Source organism: Mytilus californianus, unplaced genomic scaffold, assembly GCF_021869535.1.
Source record: "Mytilus californianus isolate M0D057914Y unplaced genomic scaffold, xbMytCali1.0.p SCAF_8, whole genome shotgun sequence".
Lineage (NCBI taxonomy): Eukaryota > Metazoa > Mollusca > Bivalvia > Mytilida > Mytilidae > Mytilus > Mytilus californianus.
In genome coordinates this window covers 29,078,214-29,101,409 of record NW_026262734.1, presented here as the reverse complement: position 1 = coordinate 29,101,409, position 23,196 = coordinate 29,078,214, and the positions used below count along the sequence as shown (strand labels likewise).

General features: G+C 32.8%; 1 protein-coding gene across 1 annotated transcript; it reads left to right on the top strand.

Annotated features, from left to right (window-relative positions):
• The first annotated feature begins 1,677 nt into the window (after positions 1-1,677).
• LOC127710543 (cell cycle checkpoint protein RAD1-like) lies at positions 1,678-22,707 on the top strand. The gene is made up of 8 exons (XM_052216479.1): positions 1,678-1,859; positions 6,776-6,931; positions 8,617-8,705; positions 9,126-9,237; positions 9,965-10,087; positions 10,879-10,943; positions 12,056-12,200; positions 22,356-22,707. The coding sequence occupies exons 1-8, from the start codon at positions 1,749-1,751 to the stop codon at positions 22,395-22,397; spliced, it is 843 nt and encodes a 280-aa protein (XP_052072439.1). The 5' UTR covers positions 1,678-1,748; the 3' UTR covers positions 22,398-22,707.
• The last annotated feature ends 489 nt before the right edge of the window (positions 22,708-23,196 follow it).

Genomic DNA, 23,196 nt, shown 5'->3' with positions numbered 1-23,196 from the left:
CAAAGTCTAGTCTGATTAATCATTTTACAAAAAAAAAAAAAAAAAAAGTGCAAGCAAAGGGGGGGGGGGGGGCGTACGCCCTCTACGCCCCCCCCTCTGGATCCGCCACTGCAGTATATGATCAGGACAGCAACTCTTGATTATTGTCACAGGTGTCAACCTCTCACAGTTTCAAGCGGTATATAGCCGCAATAATCCCTACGTGTGACTTCCGTTAACTTGCGAAATTAGTAGGAACACGGAGTTATAATTTTATTAAATATCTTCATGGTAAAAATGATACATATTTATCACACTGTGCAGAACATTCTTACAGTATTGTCAAGGTTATAATTTGTCTTCATATTTATAGTTTAATACAGTTGCATAACACCATGACAGTCAAATAAATTAACCATACCTTATATTCACAAAATCGCTTAAATATAGAGCTTATCATACATGTACAGATTTTTTTACAGAGTTATCTGAAGGCTAATCGAAAAAAATTGATTAATTCATATAATATGAAAAAAAAACGGATATATCAAAACAAGGATTTGTATAGTAAGATTCTTACTTTACAAATCGTTGATCAAAACAAGCAAAACCAGAACTGGCTGTCATTCTCAAAATGATAGTTTTCCTACACTTTCTTTTTTATGATTGTATGAAAACATTTGAACAACCTAAATTTACGCAAAATTAACACAATTTAAAGGTTGAATCCATACAATTTGTACAATTAGAGAGGGGAGAGGTGTCACGGAATAGAAGTTCCTTCATAATATAAGTTCCAAATGGAAACAATATTCTGGAATATTATTTCCACTGGAATAAATATTACAGTAAATGTTCCTAACGGAAAAAAGGGTATAGAATATTTGTTCCAACAGGAACAGATATTATGACATTGTTTATAACAAAGTTTCCAGTGGAACTTCTGTTAGGCGGAACAAATATACGTTGACACAGGTTCTAACTTAAAATAGATAGGAATTTTAAAATCAAATTGAAACGTACGACTTGACTTTAGACATTTTCCTGTTCAGAAGATCTTACGGCAAATTTTTGCACCAGAATGATGACCCTCATGGGGTTGTCCAAGTAATCACATAATCACAATTTTTTTGCCAATATAATCACATATAATCATTCATTATTTTTTTAAACAAGATAATCAAATAATAAAAAATACAGTCCTAGATTATCAAATAATCAAATAATCATGAAAGATTTGGTCTGGTAATCAAATAATTAATATAAAAACGGCCAAGTAATCACATATTCAAAAAACCCCATGAGGAGGCTCCAGAATGATCCATTTCCACCTACCACGCGCTCATGGAATCTCAAATACATCTACAGCTATTCGAAAATCTAAATCATGTCTCAAGAGGATTTTGATACTGTGAAAAGGGAGGAGTTTAATACACGAATACTGGGACCAGAGACATATAATAAAATTATATGTTTCTGCTGGGACTAATAAATTTATAAAATACAAGCGGTGTAGAGAAGAAGTAAATAATTTGTTCAACTTTTTTTTATATTAAAAAAAATTACTCTTCTAATCTATGTGTTCTTGCATATTAACATAGAATTCCAGTATATTTCCAAAAATACGGGGGTTTCGCGATCAGGTGATAAAATCTTTCCTTTACTCGCATATTACACTCTCCTCAAATGAAGGTCAACAAATTCGATTGGAAATGGCGGGGAAAACGAAAAAATGATTTTCTGACAATTTTAACTCAATTTATCTGATTATGGCACTTTCAACGCAACAGCCAGACAATGATGATAGATATGTACTCTTAGCTAAAATAGACAATGCCAGAAATGTATCGAACATTCTTAAAGCCATTCATTTTAAAGAGGTAATTAACTTAATTATTAAGAGATCAAAGTTAGCTGTGATTCGTGTGAAACACAAACAGACAAATATGACAAAGTCAAAGATAATAACATAATTTCACTCATCAAATATATATTATATTGCAAATGGTAAACAAACTGACGTAGTCGTTATGGATTTTTCAAAAGCTTCCTATAAAGTAGGCCACGAAAGACTTTACCTTATGGAATTCTGTATCCCAGAGCAAAGGAGTAGGTTCGATAAGTTCCTTCAATGGCCCCTATTTCTAGCTACAATTTCAAATTAGGTGTTATTGAATGATTTTACAATGAATCAAAGCTAATACAAAGATTATATAGGATATATGTCTTTTTGTTGAAAATTTACGTATTTCCATTCTATTCATGATGTCAAAATTAGCACTTATTTTGACTTTCCACGAAAATTCAATGAAAACATTTAACTTCCCATGGTTTTTTGTACAGGAAACGTAGAGCGCATGCGTCGATTATTTTTTTTCTTTTCACATAAGGTTTGTTATAACATTTCACATTTCACATTGGGGTCTAAGCGTGACGCGGGATTGGCCGATTTTTGTAAGCGTGACACGTGAAAGTCAAATTATTGTCCGGGAAAACGGGAAATAAAGTCGGGCGGGACACGTGAAATTACCCAAAAATGAGCCGGGAATCCAGGAAAATCATTTTATTAAGCGTGAATCAAAATTTGTTATAAAAAAATGAAAAAAAGGGATGTGGATTGACTGCCAATGAGACAGATGTCCACCAAAGTTCGAATGAAGTGGATGTAAAGCCCCATCACATTAGACCAAGACCATGAATAAGCAGTTGACCTCATACTTGAGTGATTTACTAACTAAAATAGATAAGATTACAGTGAAATCGTGGTATGGTTGGCTTGAATATTCATTAATTTATTTCGTAGTTTTCACGTTGATACGGCGATCTTGCTATGATTTCGCTACGACAGTTACATGTTCTATAGTTACTATCTTGTCACGCTCTTGCTGCGTCTAATAAGACCTTACCACGACTTACACGGTCTCTGAACCCTTCCCAATCTCATTACGATTTCAATACGTGTCTACTACGATCGAAAAACGACTCCACTTCGTTGTCACTATGCTCTTCGTCCCTATAAATATCTTGACTTTCCCATTGTACACATCAGTTTCCTGGAGATGACTTTCCACTAAAGGTATTAAAAACACATAGAGATCGGGGTGCTAATTAAAAAGCAGAGGTCTCAAAAAAGGTATGCAATTTTGAAATTTCCAATTTGCAAATAAGGAAATATAACACAATTCTCGTGGCTAGGACATAGTAGAATCGTGACGAGGACGACAAGGGTAAAGTAGCTGCGCATTATTGTCTTCCTCATCGTAGAATAATTGAATCAATATTGTAGAAGCGTAATTAAGACGTATAGTGAAATCGGGATAGTCGCAGTGACTGAATAGGCCTACCTAAGGTTGCAGCGAAATATTTTCCATTGGCTACCCTGATTGCACCACGTTTCCAACACGATGCTTCTACGCCCATCCCGATCTAACTACTTCCTTACTACGACTGAGTTTATACGGTTCTACTTCAACTAGTTTGGCCATGACTACACTACAAAAGTTTTGAGCATATTCAAAGCCCCACGATCAAGAAGACTTGGCATGTCCTTATTACGACCTCACCACGATCTTACTATGACTTTCAAAATTGTATAATTTCTGAGATCGTAGTGGGATCGTGGTCCTAGTGTGATGGGGATATAAGTAATTTTTGTTTGTTTATCATATCAAATGTATTCCGTTTTTTTTTTCTCAATATAATCTTATGACAGTCAGGGGCGTAGCTGCCGTTAGGCACTTTAGGCACGTACCTATACACATATTCTTTTCAGAAATCTTTTTTTTTATATACAAAAGATAAAAACAACATTATCTGTAGACAGTCAGAGCTCAGACATAAATAAGTCTAAATCTGCTTTTGACTCATAGAGGTCTAAATTTTTAGGTTTCTAGATTTGTCTCCCTTAAATTTAAGACAAATTATGACTTCAACAAGTCAATTAGTGTTAAGTAAGAAATATTTGACCTGAATTAAAAAGTTGCAAATATTGACTCCTACAAGTCAAAAAGTTACCAAAATTGGTCAACTTCAAGACCCAAGCATATTTATAAAAAGGTCAAGCATCTACATGAAAATATGACAACATTGAAAGACAATTCTTTGTCTTCTAAAGAAAAATATGCATGAGAGCCTAAAAAAAGGGAGATAATGTTTATTTATTTGACAATGCAACCATCTATAACCACACAAAATGAGGAAAATAATCTTATGTTAAGTAAAAATGTTGAATTAGATAAGCAAATATAGATAGCTCAGGTCCTTATGAACTCTCAGACAGGTTTATGATGTCATAGGTGATGCGCTTTGGCCACCAATTAAAATCAAGTCTTTTCATAAACATAAATAGACCTAAACAAGTCTGTCATTTTCTGACTTAAATCAGTCTGAAAATGAAAACGCATTTTTGTAATAAATACAGTTTTTGACTTTTGTAAGTCAAAAACAAAAAACGACTTGTTTATGTCTGAGCTCTGACTGGTAGATACATGTGAATTCGGTAAAACTCTTTAATTATCAAATGTCATTTGTACACTAGTCTATCATCCTTAGTGAATTGAGTACTGGATAGAATGTCATTATATTCCACCGTATATAAACTAAAAACTAGATCTTTGGTTCAGATCATTTCATTTCTATCAACAAATACTTGAATTAGCCTCATCATGCTCAAAACCCTGCCTTTTTATATACATGATTTATTTTTTATTAATTGTTGTTGAATTTCAACTAACTTTCCACTTGGTCCTTATCCGACCTAAAATAGAATCCTTGCCGAAGTTAGGCGTTCGTTTGGTTGTACGTAATGTATACTTACCGTTACGCAGTCACGTCTGGTCAGAATGGGGACTTGAAATCCGATGCCGCTAGTGTAGAGAGAATGCCCCGCTCTTTACACGTTAAGCAACTTGCAACAACTCTTTGAGGGGTTTGTAGGTGGTCCACTGAAAGGCAAAAATCTATATTCCTATCCAGGAAAACCACATTTTCTATGCATTGCATTTCTAAAATTCCAGACCTTCATCCTCGACGATCAGGACCTAGCTACCTGTTGTATTTATGGTAAATTTGTTTTTGTCCTGAACAATCATGAACTATTTGCCATTTTTAGCAATTAACCAATCAATCAATCAATCAACTAGCTTTCAGCAACTTCGAGTACTCTCAAATCTACTATAGACCTGCTGCGTGCATTCAGCGGCCCCAGATCCCCTGCCGCAATTTTTACCCACAGTTTATTGGACATGTAGTTACGTTTCTCACAGTCTTGGCGCCCAGAGTACCACCCACCTTTGGCGAGTCACTGACAATTTTTTTGTATCATTCCTAAATTTGTGACACCAGTAAGCCATTTATCGGTTCCCTGATATCTTGCCAATGGTAATACAAGTGTGATATACCGATAGGAGGGCTCTTGTAAGGCGACTTCTTATAGAAAAAAATATATAAGCAGGAAAGGGGAAACTAAAAAAAATGATAAGCGGGATACGGGAATCTGACAAAACGATAAGCGGGATCCGGGATTAGACCCCCCAAATGAGACCCCCTTTCACATATCTGACTTGAATATTTAGTTTGTCGACACCTGCACTCTATGTTTCCATGGCCATAATTTGGTTGAAATCCGAAACTAATTTTTCAAATTTTGCAAAAATCTCTATTTTTGGACTATTTGGGATGTACAAATCAACGCTTTGAAGTAAAACTTGGACCAAAAAAGTTCTAATTAACTGTTTTCACATGTCTTCCCATCAACTTAAAATATGTTTTATCTTGAAACATTACACTTAATACATGTAATAATCGGGGCCAAATATAGCCCGTACCGAACTTACTCCTTTCTGATTTGGCTGCCCGCAGAATTTCTTATCAAGCCCAATTAAGTCTATTCCCGGAAATTTTTGACAACTACCTCACCTCAAACTGGTGCCTTTTCACGCATGGCACTATTTCGTACACCAGAGGCAGGTTAGAATTGAAAAGAAGACATCAGCATTTTAGAATCCTTTACAATTTCAACCAGAAATCCAGCACGTGTGACTGTCACCTCAGAAAATGTATTCCACTTTTAAAATAAAGTATAAAGAAGATTGTTGGAATGCCCCCCTCCAAATTTTTTTTTTTTTTTTTGCTAAAACATTTGAGACATGACCAATATATAAGTCAGTCTAAAATTGTATATATGCTTGTGGACATTTGAAATGCATTTTTGAAACATTTTTTAAAATGTCAGACACATAACATGTATATATAATTGTAATTTTAAAGTAACCAATAAAAATCCACTTACATGTACTATCAGGTCTTTCTAGAGCATGTTGCATGTGTGGAATGAAAATTGCATGTGCACCTCATTTTTAGCCCGTTAATTTTGTAGCTCTATCAGATCTATTAGCATGCCAAATATTAAAATTATGCAGGACACCCCCAGTTACATTACTACTGTTGTGTTTAATGACCTTGACTACCCATGATGGTCTTGCATGGTCAACAATTATTTTTACTTGACCTTCAGATTACTTCAGAGATTTCTGATGTTTGAATTACATCCTAATTGGACTTAATTTTGTTATAATGCCATGTATCAAGGCTTGCATTCTTATGTTTCTTCAAAATTATAATGATGATAATATAGGTACCTACTATTTGATGTTTAATTTTCAAAAGGTCTACGATTGTATCCTTAAGAATTTGAATGTTTGATAAGGGAGAATATGAAAGAAAAGTATAATGTTACAACTGGGAATGAATCACTATTTCATGACTCAAAAGGTAATACATGCATGTTTTTTTTCAGTCGGCAACCGTGTTTGCTAGTTCTATGGGATTTAAGGTGACAGTTGAAGATTCTAAGTGTGTACAGGCCAATGCCTTTATTCAGGAAGCTCTGTTCCATGAATTTGTAATAAAAGAGGACCAGATCACCTTTAAAATAAATCTGACAGTGCTACTGGTTTGTATTATTAGCTTACACATGTACATGTAGGTATAATACATGTATACACATTGATTTTCTTTTTATGCCCCATCTAGGGGCATTATGTTTTTCGGTCTGTGTGTCCATTCGTCCGTCCGTAGGGACCGTCCGCCTGTCCCGCTTCAGGTTAAAGTTTTTGGTCACAGTAGTTTTAGATGAAGTTGAAGTCCAATCAACTTGAAACTTAGTACACATGTTCCCTATGATATGATCTTTCTAATTTTAATGCCAAATTAGAGTTTTGACCCCAATTTCACGGTCCACTGAACATAGAAAATAAATGATAGTGTGAGTGGGGCATCCGTGTACTAAAATGTACATTTTGACTTGGATGGAGAGTTGTCTCATTGGCACTCATACCACATCTTCTTATATCTATGTACTATGGACTCATTCTTGTTCTTATTCAAATTAAATGGAGAATTCCATCTCCTTTGGTAGCCTCTTAAAGAATTGCAAAACTAATAATTATACAGCTGAACATACATGTACGCACTTTTTCATCGTGTGTTCTTACATGTCTTATGCATACCAGCTGAGGTTAACAAAAATATATTTTTTAGAATTTTATTTCATGATGTTACATTTTGAGTTATATTTCACCGTACTGGCATCATCATACTCAGCAGGTAATTGTGGTACAATCTGACAGGATCCATTTGGCCTTGACCATAGTTACATTTGTACAAAGTTAAATGTAAATCTTTAAAATAATTGAAATACTGCAGCAGGTAATACATTTTATTTTCAATTACAGACATGACTGAACTGATACATGTATGTCCCTTTTTATAAGTTCAAAATATTTAATCGGAATATGAAATTAACCAAAAAAACTTTCCTATGTCTAGATGCAGAAACAAAATATAAACAAACCATAGGAATTATAAATAATCCTTATATGTATATATGTACACAGTTTAGTTGAGGCCAGGGACCAGGGTGCTTTTCTTCTCTAACATGTCTAACAGCCTATCAATATAGACATTTGAGATGACAGTTTAATTTTATAAATTTTGTAAAGTATATTTGTCTAGGTTTTTAAGTGAATGAAATGCATAAACTTACTGAATGAATATGAAGCACATCAATTAATAAAAGCACTGTTCTTTTACCATGTTTACTTTTGCTATTTTCATTTGCCTTTAGTAATTTTGTGTCATGAATTGGTACGCCATATCTTTTCATATCCATTTCCAGCAGGGACTAATCTGTACACATTTATACTTGAACATTTGTTTTGAAAAATTTTCATTTGATGCATTGATAGCAATACAGAAAGTATGGTATAAAATTAACAACAAGAATATAAAAGAGAGGCCATAGATTCCAAGCTCAAAGTCGTAAACAAACTGATAACACCATGTCAAAAAACAGGGTTGATCTCAGGTGCTCGGAAGGGTAAAAAGATCCTGCTCCACATGTGGCACCCATCATGTCGCTCATATAAGTACAAACCCATTGATAAGTCTAATTCAGTAGGTCACAATCGAGGGAAGGAGGACGGGATTGTGGCTACAATAACTGGAACACATTCACTATCATCTGTGAAACAGATATTCCATAATGGTCAACCAACTTGTGGTATCCGTAAAATATTCGAAGGAAAGGTGAACAAATTAAATGATTCAACAAGTAACAAGCTTAATATACATTGACAGGAATGTCTGACAATATTTGGTGGGACACCAGGAGAGAGTACCAGTCTGAAGATGTGTTATGCTGGTTATGGATGTCCTCTTATCCTTGTGTAAGTGTATTTCTTCAAGTGTTAGTAATCGTTAGTATGTATGGTACTCATATAAAAATAAGGAAATGTGGTTAACTTGCCATGAGAGAGACCAATGAATGAAGATATAAACAACTATCATGACTATAGGTAACTGTACGCTGTCAACAGTGAGCAAAACCCATACCTTATAGTAAGCTTAACAAGGTTTGGGTATGACAAAATGTGAAACGATTCAAAGGAGAAAACCAATCGCCTGAATGTATTGTTGTCTTACTACATGTACCTCAACTACAATCATCAGCATTCACATTCAAAATTCACAACCTAAAATTTTGTGTTAACTAAATCACGTGTCCTCCTATGTACTTTATAAACATCAGTGATTCTAAATTTCAGATTTCAGTATTGAAACATTTATGTCTCTGTTTTATATTTTAGTTTGGAAGAAGATGGTGTTCTCACAGACTGCAGTATTAAGACTTTAGAACCTGATGAGATCTTAGACTTCAACTTCTGTAGTACAAATGTTATCAATAAAATTATCATGAAAGTAGGTACATTGATTATATTTCATTTAATTGTATCCTTTCATGTAAATGTGGACTAGGTGTAGTGCTGAATTTCCTTGTTGTTTAGTTCCCTATAACTTAAAAAAGTAGGAAAAATAAGAATTATTTCCATAGTTCAAGTATATTTCAAAAGTCAGGTTGATCAGACATAACCTGAGACTGCAATTAAAGACAAAGTGACATTAACCTGGCTTGGGTATAGCCACAAACATATATTATACTTGATATGAACAATGACTGTGCTGGTTTTTTTTATAACAATATAATTTTACTTAATAGATTTAATACTATATTGCTATGGTTATGTTCAAATAAGATTTTCAATGCAAGAATTCCTGAAATGATTTTTCTTATCCATTCAGTATGTCTGCAGAAAATGTTCATTGATTCGAAGCAAACACTTGAAAATTGGTATTTGCTGATTTTCTGCTTAACACGCAGCATTTAAAAGTAAGAGTAACAACAGTAAAGAGTATGTCTGGGTAGTGTGACATGTCTTCCTGCAGACTGTTACCTTCTTAACAAGCATGTTAAAAATCTGGCATTCAAATTCATATCGCATTAACATCCTCTTGTCCTGATATGCACGTAATAATTGCCACTGGACATTATACACTAAATCATTATCATCATCTTTATGCTGTTAATTAAAGAGTTCCAGATTATTTTGTGTGTATCACATATGTAAAGCAATTTGTTCTTCTTCAGTCAGAATGTCTGAAGGAAGCTTTCAGTGAGTTGGACATGACCAGTGATATACTACAGTTCCTGATGTCACCGGACCCCCCACACTTCAGATTGTCTACCTTTGGCAATGCTGGTAGCACACATGTAAGTTTAATAAAAAAAAGTTAATCATGGCAGCCACTGATTCCATTGAAATTCACAATTGCTTTAACTTCGTTAAAGAAAAATTCATAGTGGTCATCAAATTTTTTTTTAAAGAGGTCTTTTGTAGCACTTATTATACTAGTTTAAAAATGTAATTCATCGGAAAAAAATCAAGAATTTTATATGCAAAAATAGTCTATTGATGTATGTTAGTTATAGAATAAAAAACTGTTAAAATTTAAAGAAAAAGACATTACAGGTTTTTTTTGAATTGATAAAGCTTTGTGAAAAGATTTCTATTGTCTATTATGATGGGAATGTCTGTCAGGTTAATGGCTTGTGTAACCCACTGTCCGTGCCACTTATCTGCATCACTTTCTAAATGAATATTTTTTCTCACAAACTGTCAAGCAATAGACGACTTGAATTCATGCCCTGTCCCTTAAATTTCCTTTTTCACAATGCTTATGTTATTAAGTCACAGTAAGGAACGATTGTTCGATGACATCTTTTATGCTGATTGACCTCGGGTAAACCAGTGTAACTCATTCATAAAAAACAACTCTGATGTCTAATTGGGTTGTACTAATCATATCTTGAATTTGAGTTTGTCATACCTATACATAACTTCATCTCACAAACTGCTGAAGCAAACAAAACCAAACTTTACAGTATGTTGCGGCTTTCCAAGGATGGTTGATACAGGTTTCTTTGTATTAGAATTATTGTTGCTCCATTATTTTATTTACAGTATAGCTATTTAAGTTTGTAATGACAACTTTATATTTCAGTCAGATTTTCCTAAGGAATCAGACATGATGGAATCATTCCAGTGTACCCAGACACAAACAAACAGGTAATTAGATAGATATAAGAAGTTATGGTATGAGTGCCAATGAGACAACTCTCCATCCAAGTCACAATTTGTAAAAGTAAACCATTATAGGTTAAAGTACGGCCTTCAACACGGAGCCTTGGCTCACACCGAACAGCAAGCTATAAAGGGACCAAAAATGACTAGTGTAAAACCATTCAAACAGGAAAACCAACGTTTGTATACTTTTTCAATCATTGTTTAGAAATTGAATTGAAAGTTAAAGGGTAGACCTCAGGTCAATTAAACTTCTCACTTTAAGCTAAGTCAGTAAAGTTATGTAAAGTATCATTTAGAAAGTTTGACTTGTTGCAAAAGTCTGGATTTTTGAAAGAAGGCAAGTATAAATTATTTAATGGCAAAATACCAAAACAATAACAGTGAAGGTATAATACAGGTATACAAGTAACAAAAACAGTCAATGAACGTCTACATCCCAGCTGTCTTCAGAAAAGCACATATATAGTGTATGCCACATACATGTATTTATTGTCCCCATGCCGTCCGATCTTGTTAGCGATCTCACAGGTACAATTCTTGCCAGATTTTTATAAAACTTAAACTATAGGTTAATATCAGCAATATCTCGGACAAGTTCTATAATGACCGACTTTTTTTAAAAGAGTTATGCACCTTGGAAATATTAAATTTATGGAAAATGGCCTCCTTAGCGCTTTCACAGGTACAATTCTTGCCAGATTTTTTAAAAACTTATAGTATATTATAATTTGTTTTAAAGAACCAAAAAAAAAGGGTTTTCTAGTTATTGCCCTTGTACCTTAGATAGATAAAATATGTGCAACAAGGGGGACATTGGAACTTTGTTCTTTTATTTTTATCAAGTATAAGACTTTTTTTAAAAGAGTTATGCCCCTTGGAAATATTAAATTTATAGAAATAGCCTTGTTAGCGCTCTCACGGGTCCATCAGAACAGATAATAGAGGATTTCTCTCATTACAGTTTATTATTTGTTTACAGGTATAAGATATCTTTATTGAAGCCATCAGTCAAGGCTCTAGCACTATCCACCCGAGTATCCATCAGAACAGATAATAGAGGATTTCTCTCATTACAGTTTATTATTTGTTTACAGGTATAAGATATCTTTATTGAAGCCATCAGTCAAGGCTCTAGCACTATCCACCCGAGTATCCATCAGAACAGATAACAGAGGATTTCTCTCATTACAGTTTATGATCAAGAATGAAGATGGACAAGTCTGCTTTGTAGAATTTTATGTATGTACTATGTTAAATAGCATGAATCTTGACTGATCAGGACTTCTATTAAGTAGAGATTTTAATCATGATTTAATCCAAACACATGACTTTTTAACAAATGTGATTATGCTACTTTGGATTAACATGATTAAGGAGCTCTAGGCAGTCAAGGCTCTAGCATATTCCAGGGTTCACAACAGAATGAAAATCAAGGGTTGGGGAGAAAGTTCATCAAATCAGAGATGTTGTGTTGCGTTGTCGAATCGATTCCTTGTGCATGAATTATTAATTATATGCCTTACATGTATTTGTCATATATATAGCTAATTTGGAAAGGGGGTGTCACACAGATTTTGTAGTTGGTCCTATTATTGGTCACCACACTTGTAGGAACATATTAAACAGGGAGGGTAAACACCTGATGTGGCTTCCCAGATTGCAGGAATATTCTAACAAATTTTATCTAAATTGTCTTATGGAAAACCACCTAGTAAAAAGGTCTAAAAAGATAAAGAAATTAATAATAAAAAAAAATATTCAGTCACAGAATTTCAGTCATTTCAACCAAATTAAGCCTAATCTAGCAGTTTATAAAATCATATGTGTTATGTAGAATTTTATTAAATTAACTCCCCTCTTTTCCCAGTCAGGGGTACTACTTAAACAAGTGATTTCATTATCACCTATTTCAGTGATTTGATAAATTCAGTAATCACCTATTTAAGTGATTTTGGTGTTTCCTTTGATCTTCAAATGCTAATTTCATTGATTTTCCATATTTTGACAAACTTCTCTATAATTTTCCTACTTAGATCAATTATCCCTGTTTCTTTGTATATGAATTTCACCAGTGCGCTTGGGCAGTAAGTTAGTGCGCTAAAGCTTTTAAAAGTACCCTTGGGAATTTTTCTGTAATCAAATATTCATTAACTACTCTTACTATCAGAAAAGGTCAACAATATTAGGTAACCTAGTTGGTTTTCTTTAGAGTTAGAATGATCTACTTCAAGGTTATGTCTTGATCTACAAATTATTCCAGTTTTTGCTTATTTTAAATAAACTGTAAAAACTGACAGGCTTATTAAGCAAAAGACAATTTCTGCATGTACATAGTTGTTTTTTCAATGGAATTCTTGTCTTTTTACCAATAAAAAAATCAACCATGTGGGAAAAATATCAAGAAAATGTTATAAACACTTATTGAAGTGATTACATTTTAACTTCTCAAATTACTTGTTTCAGTGATTTTAAAAATTCTATGTCTATTTTTGTGAAAATTTTTAATATTTCACAGCCAAAATCACTTGAAGAAGTGATTCTGAAATCACTTGTTTAAGTAGTACCCCTGACTGTTTCCAATACAAGTATGTAAAGGAATTATATATCCAGTTTTACTCTTTTCTTCTTACTTTAAATGAGTTTTAAGATAAGGAAACTCCTATCCCAGATCTAACTGTCTAAAAATAACCAGACAATGTTTGTCTGTTATTGAGGTATTCCCCAGTGTTTTCCCGCCAAATGAGATCATGTGACATTGTTGTCAACAAAAGGACCATGTGGTCAGGGAATCCATTTGTTTTTTGGATTACTGCTTTTATTAATCTAGTTAGGATATAAACATTCCATTTAAGGTATAGTCAAACATATGCATTTATAAAATAACTGTAGTTTGCAAACAAGTTTTACTTTTCAAATTGAAGAAACTGGGTCATGATCGTTCATCGGTTGTTACCTTGTTCAACCACGCGAGACCATGTAAATAATATAATCAGCTGTCAGTGTACATCCCTTGAGGCAATTAACAATAATTCGACTTCTTAATTGCCACTGACATGATAATTGGATTAGGGATATCTGAAATTTCTTCAATCTATTGAATTTTCAAGTGTGGCGGACAATAAAATAAGCGTGGCGCTGGGAATTTTAACGTGGTGCTAGAAATTTTAGCATGGCGCACCGCCATCCTTAAATAGGTTGTGGTGATCCCTGTTAATTCTTTTTCATTCTGGATAAAATACAGATTCTGTGTTCACACTTTGCTTACACAAATCTGACAGCATTCTGTTTTACTATCTGTTGTGGCAATTATTACATCAGCCAATGAAATTTCTGCCTCCAAATTTTTGTGTATCATTATGACAAAACCACTTACGTCTTTAAAACAGAAAATAGAAAGGAACCTTTTCAGATCTTTCTAAGCAAAGTGTGACCAAAAGATCTGTATTTCAATTAAATTGTTTTCTTTTTAAATGGATAAATGTGTTGATTTGACCTCATTTGCTGAAAGTTCTTAAACTGGCTTTTTATTGTCATGATTTTTTGATTCAGCCATGCTGGATCTATGCGATCACTCTGGTTTTGGAGATGGTGCAGAATACTAAGTTGAAGACATATCATGAAACTAATTATGTGTTTTTATGACTTGCAGAAACTTTCTACACCATATTAATCATCAACTGCAAACTTTTGACATGTTATTTGCCCTTAAATTAAGAAAAGATTGGTCGAATAATGACTTTATTTTAGATATACACTTGCATATAGTTCCTTTCTAAATCAAAATTTATGATGATTTACTATTTATGAATTAATTTGAAAAAGTATTTTACATCAATTGAATCAGTTGATAAGAATTTTGAAAGTATTATATTAGTATCTTGTGCTTGTGTAAATTATTGTACAATGAAATGTAGGTCAACATGTGTATAAATATATCTAAGTTGATTCCCACACTTGTTTGAAATGGTATTACTCCAATTCTTTCCATAGGCAAGTAAGAGTCAGAATGATTATTAATTGTCATGATTTTCAAATAAGTATTAATTAGAAACAACCCCAGGCTTAATTCAAAACAGTTAATATCTCATGACCTGTTACATAATTAAATAGACACAATTTATTACACACCTAACTTAATACACACATTCTTGACCTCAATAGTAAACCTACAAATGTATTATTTATTTTGATCTACACTACATTAAAATATTCTGTTAATTTTGCTAGCTAGCTGAATGATTAATCTGATGTGTTTTTTTTTCTCAATGAAAATAACTTAAAATGTATAAAAAATGCAAGCAAATTTTATTTTACTTGTAAAATCAGTGCCATTATCATCTGACATAAGTCAATAATCAAGTTCTAATTAATTAGTTACAACAGAGACATATATACACAGAGATTGGCAACTGTAACAGTGGTCAGCGAAATCCAATTAAAAACACGCATCACACGAGACTTTAACGAGATCGCCATTTTGCATCTGATCATGACAAGTTCACCACCGCTTCGATTTTTATTTTACATCAAGCTTTTCAAAACAGCATAATGTAAGTATATATTTCAATTTCGTAAATTATTTACCTTGTTTTATTCAGTTTGTAGTAATTGTTAGTTAAAATATTGTGACGATTAACGTTTTATTGTGGTCAATAATAAGGGGAAAGCTTGGCCGACATGGACGTTATGAAAATTTTTTACACGGACGTATTTTTTATTAAAACCTTTTCATTCGAAAACCATTTATGAGATGAATCACTTTTCCCAAGACATACTGGTTTTGTGTAAATATGTTGAATTTTTCATTAAATCACCCACTTTGATGCAATTTACAATTAAAAATGACCATTCAATCTGTTGGCCATTTTCATTCTCTTCAATATAAAGACAGGCCCCTGTCCATGTCTACAGTCAATAAACTTTTCCATCTTTAGAGAATAGTTATTCCCAGCACATGAATTACTTTTTTATGACATACTGGATTTGTGTATAACAGTTGTTTTTTCCATATTTTCACCAGCTTTGATGCAATTTACCATTTAAAATGACCATTCAAGCTGTCGGCCATTTTCATTCTCTTCAATATAAAGACAGGCCCCTGTCCATGTCTACAGTCAATAAACTTTTCCATCTTTAGAGAATAATTATTCCCAGCACATGAATTACTTTCTTATGACATACTGGATTTGTGTATAACAGTTGTTTTTTCCATATTTTCACCAGCTTTGATGCAATTTACAATTAAAAATGACCATTCAAGCTGTCGGCCATTTTCATTCTCTTCAATATAAAGACAGGCCCCTGTCCATGTCTACAGTCAATAAACTTTTCCATCTTTAGAGAATAATTATTCCCAGCACATGAATTACTTTCTTATGACATACTGGATTTGTGTATAACAGTTGTTTTTTCCATATTTTCACCAGCTTTGATGCAATTTACAATTAAAAATGACCATTCAAGCTGTCGGCCATTTTCATTCTCTTCAATATAAAGACAGGCACCTTTCCATGGCTACAGTTTATAAAATTGTCCATCTTTAAAGAACAAATGTACCCATCACCATTGATCACAGGAATTACTTTCCCAAGACATACCGGTTTTGTGTATATAAATTGTTTTTTTCATTATTTCCACCACTTTGATGACATTTACAAGTTTATATACATGTATATTTACATTCAGTATCTGACAGCATTTTTTTTTAACAGGATCCTGTATGTTATAAAAGAACAAAGATGTTGATCAAATTTACCTAACAGTGCAGCATACAAGGGATGTAATATCATACATGTGCTGAATGTAGGACTCCCTAGCCTTTCTGATTGAAAAAAAGATTCCCTGGCAAACAGGAACAACTACTATCAATGTGATACTAAAAAATGGTTTTGTAAGAGAGAAAATGACATGTGCTTATCCTGACTGTGAAAACACCACATTATTGTAGTTCAAATATCATAGTTCATATGCCAAACTTGATGTACATGTGTATGCGATTTTTGTGCAAGTGATGGTGACATCATTGAACTAAGAATAAATACAAGACTCCGCATTCAATCTATTGAATTTGAAACAGAAGTGGCAGTTGTGCAGAGACTAAACGGATAAAAATGCAAATAAATATCTTGTGTTCAACTTCATTTGTCTTCTTTACGTTTACAAAGTATACATGTACATAATTTTTACATACATGTATAACAATATGATGATGTAGTATGATTGCCAATGAGACAATGATTTACATGTATGACTATCATTGGAAGGCCACTCTATAATATCTTTGTATATCATGAGAATGGAAATGCTACCTTTGTAGCATAAAGGTAGCATAATGTAAAAAAAGGGAAAATGTTCATTTATTCAACAACACTTCTGTGAATATATAACTTGACAGTACTAAAGGCAAAATATTTCGTTTCGCAAATTCCTTCCTCTCCTTGGAAAATAACATAGTTAATTGTTTACATGAAATGACAAAATGTGTAGAATAAGAAGCAAGAAATGTTCACTCTACTTGTACACTACTAGTCGCTCATATTAGTCATCATCTATGTTTGTTTCAGTCCTTTAGCAATGGTGCTTGTTTATATTTATCTGTTGTGTTGTGTTGTTTCAGTTTTACATGTCCTCATTCTGTGATCACTGTTTCACCTCGCCTATTTTGAAAAATGTTAATGCAAATATTTTCTGCAATAAATTGAAAAGGCACAGCTGCTAGGACTATTCAGAAATGTGAGGTATATGTCAATGAGACAACAACCCAACGACAAAAATATTCTTTGCACATCTATGAATGTTTAAGAATTCTTGTGGAGGTCAAAAGCACATAACGTGTACTTATATATTGGTGACCTGGTACATGTATGTACCTATTGATGCATTCCGTCCTAAACATAAATTGTGTGAAGAGACCAAGCAGTTTATATGCTTATAAAAAACCTGATATTAAAATGAATTCCTGTATAACAAATTCCGGGAATGAGACACTATTTTATTTAAACCAGATGAGATATTAGTGGTAAAGGTTTAAACAGAAGCAGGAGATGTCAAGGGGCAATACAAAAAGTACAAGGTCATGTAACACAGATAAAAAGATGACAAATGAAAAGAAAATAACAGCCCACATAGCACTGCACCGAAACATAAACCCACAAAAGATCAGATAAAACTTGTCAATTTTAAATCTTTCTAATTTCAAACTCGAGTTTCACTACCCGATAGGAAAGAGTAAAGATAAGGATGTTGCAGTACTTCTGTGGTCTATGAAACAGAACATTAAAATCCTACAGTTCAGCAGAGCATTTTACTGTACTTATGATACACGTTGTTTTTAATCAGGGTCTGTGATATTAAGTCTATAAAAAACTACAAATAATGACAGATTCATATTCAATATTTCATGACAGCAAAAATAGTGATTTCGACAACACTGTACATAATGTACGTTCATTTAGGAAATTCATGCTAAGGTTCCACAAATAATGTAATTGTAGGTCAATCAAAAATTAATCATTTAAATCCGTTTTCCACGAGACAAAATTCTACTGGCTACATATTTTTTTTATATAAAAAAGTTGCTTTCTGATTTCTTTTTTTGACATGTTAAATGACTATTTTTGTTCCTGATTGAATACTATAGTAGAATGTAGGACAGTACGTCACAGGACAAAAAGGCACGGACAAAAAGTCACGGACGAAAAGTCACAATTCAGTTTTGAGATTATTTTTCTCTGAACAAGAAAACACTAATTTTAAAAACAATTTTTTGATTTTTTATTGAACTATAATATAAGAAGCAACTTTGTAATTAAAATTTATTCAATAAATATCAATGATGATCAAATAATTGTTATGATAACAAAATGTCAAAGTGGTTTGGCACTTAAATGGCTTCATGGTGCCAAGAAATATATTATTTGCATGATTAAAATTTAATAATTTTTCATTTATCAAGGCTGATGAACAATTTCCTGAACTTAAAAATGAATAAATGTAAAAAAAGATATTATTTGAAGATCTTTCTCTTATATATTCAAACAATTGTCAATAAATTATTTGTGACTTTTTGTCCTATCCAATTTGTGACTTTATGTCCTGTGACTTTTTGTACTGTGACTTTCTGTCCGTTTACCCTATTCATAGTATAGCCCAGTGTTTCTGTTAAAATAAAGTTCTGGTCATGGTTAAAATAATGTCAGAATTTGTTTAGTTGTAAAAACAATTACCAAGTAATAATCCACTTAGAACTTCACCTCCGGCAAAATTCAGGTGATCGGAGGGCAATAAATTGCGTAATCGCACACCTGTGAATCCACAGTCACAACTCTAAGGAAATAATGACCGGAAAATCGGACACACATAATTTCACTGTGTAATTTAGAAGCAAACTTTAGCAAAGAAATGTTTCTTGTAATATCATGATCATTACCAGATTTTACTTTTTAAATTAAAAGAAATGCCGAAAAAAAGAAAAAAATATTTTCTCAATCAAATACATTAAAAAAAATACAACTATTTCAAGTAGTTTTTTTTAGAAAAAGAATTTATTTGATCTGAAATAAGTTTTCCTATTACTTTTCTTGATTAGCTATCGAGGTTATTCATCCCTGACGTCTACATGTTGTAGAATAATTATCGACGAGAATCTCATTCCGGGCCGCGTTTTTTAACGGGATTTCACGGAGTTGCCAATCTCTGTGTATATATGTCTCTGGTTACAATTATCAGAAATTTGGTTGAAATATTTAAACAAAATTGCATAACTCTTACCTGAGCATTTTATGCAATAAAATTTATTTGTTTGTTTTACATTTATATCCCATTATATTGCTTTTTAACAGTAATTGGAAATATCTCAGCATTAGGTATTTGTACATTCAGATTTGAATACAGGAAATGTATTTTTTCTTAATGAAGAATGAACACCAATTTAGATACAAAATAGTTATTATTTTTTTAAAATTTTTATTGTTGAGAAAGTGCATTTATAAGGCCTCTTTCTGGAAATTATTAAACCTGTCATTATTAATGGCATATAAAAAATATATTACTTGTTTGACGATTTTCCTTTCCATTCTTGTCAAAAATAAAATCTGACAGTCTAAAATTGAAAGATCAGTATATATATCTATATTTACATCAATTTTGCGAAATTCTCTACCTTTGGACAATAACATAGAAATTTTACAGTAAGATTGGAAATGAAAAGAGAAAAAAATTAAAAAAAAAGTATGGTCAGAAAGAATATGAGACTAGCTATGAATATGGCTGGATCACAACATCAACGATGCTTTGATTTTATAAATGAAAAGTGTACTATTCTTATTATAATGTGAAAGTGAAGGTACTGTTGTCTTAAAGTTTGATCATCGGCTGTTTCAGATTTTCACTTAAAAAAGTATGTGTTATACAAAGAACAGAAGGCCAGAGAACACAGTTATTTCGTAGTGCATTTCTTTTAAACAATAAATTCGAATTAAAATAAAATGCTCCGCTGGGGCGCAGCTTGATACGACTGCAGAGGTCGAACCCTGAACAGTTGGGGCAAGTATGGACACAACATTCAAGCTTGAAACAGCACTGAATTTGGATTGTAATTAAATATTTGACACAGCATAGGTTTCTGACACAGAATGAATGTGGTCTAAGAACTTAAAGATTTTTAATTTACCTATTCAAACCATATCATTATTATTTGCTTTTATATATAAATCAGAAATAACCAACTTAAAATGGAAAATTTTAAAGAAAAAAAAGGAAACCCCCCCCCCCCAAATTTTTTGAACCCCCTTATGATTCATCACCCCCAAACTCAATCCCAGCCTTCCCTTTGTGGTATGGTACCTTGCAGTACAATTTCAGAGAGATCCATACACTTGAACACAAGTTATTGTCTGGAAACTAGAAAAATGCTTATTTTTGGCCCCTTTTTGGCCCCTTATTCCTAAACGTTTTGGGCAATTACCCCCAAACTCAATTCCAGCTTTCCCTTTGTGATATGGAACCTTGTAGTACAATTTCAAAAAGATCATTATACTTACACACAAGTTATTGTCATGAAACTAGAAAACTGCTTGTTTTTTGCCCCTTTTTGGCCCCTTATTCCTAAAATTTGTAGGCAATTACCCCCAAAATCAATCCCAGCATTCCCTTTGTGATATGGAACCTTGTAGTACAATGTCAGAGAGATCAATACACTTACACACAAGTTATTGTCATGAAACTAGAAAAATGCCTGTTTTTTGCCCCTTTTTGGCCCCTAATTCCTAAAATTTGGAGGCAATTACCCCCAAAATCAATCCCAGCATTTCCTTTGTGATATGGAACCTTGTGGTACAATGTCAGAGAGATCCATACACTAACACACAAGTTATGTCTGGAAGTTACAAAAATGCTTATTTTTTTGGCCCCTTTTTGGCCCCTAATTCCTTAACAGTTGGTACCATAACCCCCAAAATCAATCCCCACCTTCCTTTTGTGGTATTGAACCTTAAGGTAAAATTTCATAAAGATCCATTCACTTTAACTAAAGTTAGAGTGCAAAAACCAATGTGTCTTCGGACGACGACGCCAACGTCATACCAATATATTTTTTTTTGCGATCGTATAAAAATTGCACCTGCTTTATCCCAAAAAGATTTTTACAGTGTAGTGTACTACTATTGGGACAAATAATATCAATATTATAGAAGAGTCTACCAGCTCTTACTCATAAATATGGACAATTCTATGTAAAGGGGGTCTATAAGTCAGTTTGACAGCTTCAGACATACTAATTTTTGACCTTTTTTAACTTCACCAAATCTTGACAAAAAAAATTCATCACCCAAATTTTTTTAACATGTAATTTCATCTCCCTACTTAATATTTCATGCATGAAATATAAATAAATAAATTTTGTAAGTGTATGAAAAAAATTGGCAATCTATACACTGTCCAAACTAGGGACTATATTTGTAGACAATGAAAATCAAAGGACGATAACTGTGTCCTCGGACCTGAAGAGGAGAAGCTGTAGTGAAATTAATTGAACTATTCCAAAAGGAGACAAAATTTTGATTCGTATGAATAATAAATAAATGATGGTATATGCCATTGAAACAGCAACCGAATGACAGAATACTGTGGATTCATTTATTTTTGTGGGTACCAATTTTCGTGGATTAGGGAAAACTTGCATGTTCGTGGATATTTGATTTCATGGTTTTGCTGAAGTCTGCATACAAGCCTATAGAAAATTTGTCATTCGTTGAACATTTAATTTCGTGGTTCACCTGTACCCACGAAATCCACGAAAATTGGTATCCAACAAATATTAATGAATCCACAGTATCCAAAAGACATCTAGAGGTAAACATACATTCTCCAATTTGTTTAAAATTCTATATTTTGTAGTGTGCACCAGATGAAGATGTAGACGAAGGACCTGAGCCATAGAAGATACTGAACACTTCTTTTTGAAATGTGCCAAGCATTGTTTTACAGAAAAGGTGTAAGAAATCATGACCAACCATGACTAATGTGAAAATTTTAAAGCAAAGTTACAATCAGATTGACTAAGGTTCAAACTGTCTACTTGTAAAATCATAGATGTGTTGATTGATTTGTGTTATTATATGGATTACATCGGAAGACTACCTTCCTGGATCCTTGTTATTTATTGTATTATTTGTTAAGAGTATTTTTTTACATAGTAGAAACAAATATGTTTTTTCATGATGAAAATAAAATGTAATGTCATATTTTATGTACCGGTATATTTATTATTCTTGAAAGCTTTTGTGTTGGTTTTCTCTCTCTATGACAATATATATACCTCATCTTAATTCACAAGATTGTGTATATACATTGTTAGAAACAAGAATATTCTATGCTGTTTAAACTGGCTTTCTCTTGGTAAAATTTAACAAATTTAGGTATCTGAAGAATCAAAATCTAAAACCTGGTTTGTTACCAAGCTTATGGATAACTCACAATTTAGACAATGTTTGTGTAGCAATTTGGATTAGGAATTTGTTCACATTTCTAGACATTGAAGGAAAAATCTTTTTATATGACAAGAAACTATACCTCCACAATACCAGATAGTATTGATCACCCTCAATATGATATTAGTTTTCTTTATGCAAATATGCATAATGATGCTGGTCTGGCACTCTGGCTCTCCAGCACTCTGGCTTCATCCACCAATAAAAACTGGCTGAGAAAAAGTGCTTTGAAAGTGGCATTGAAAGAC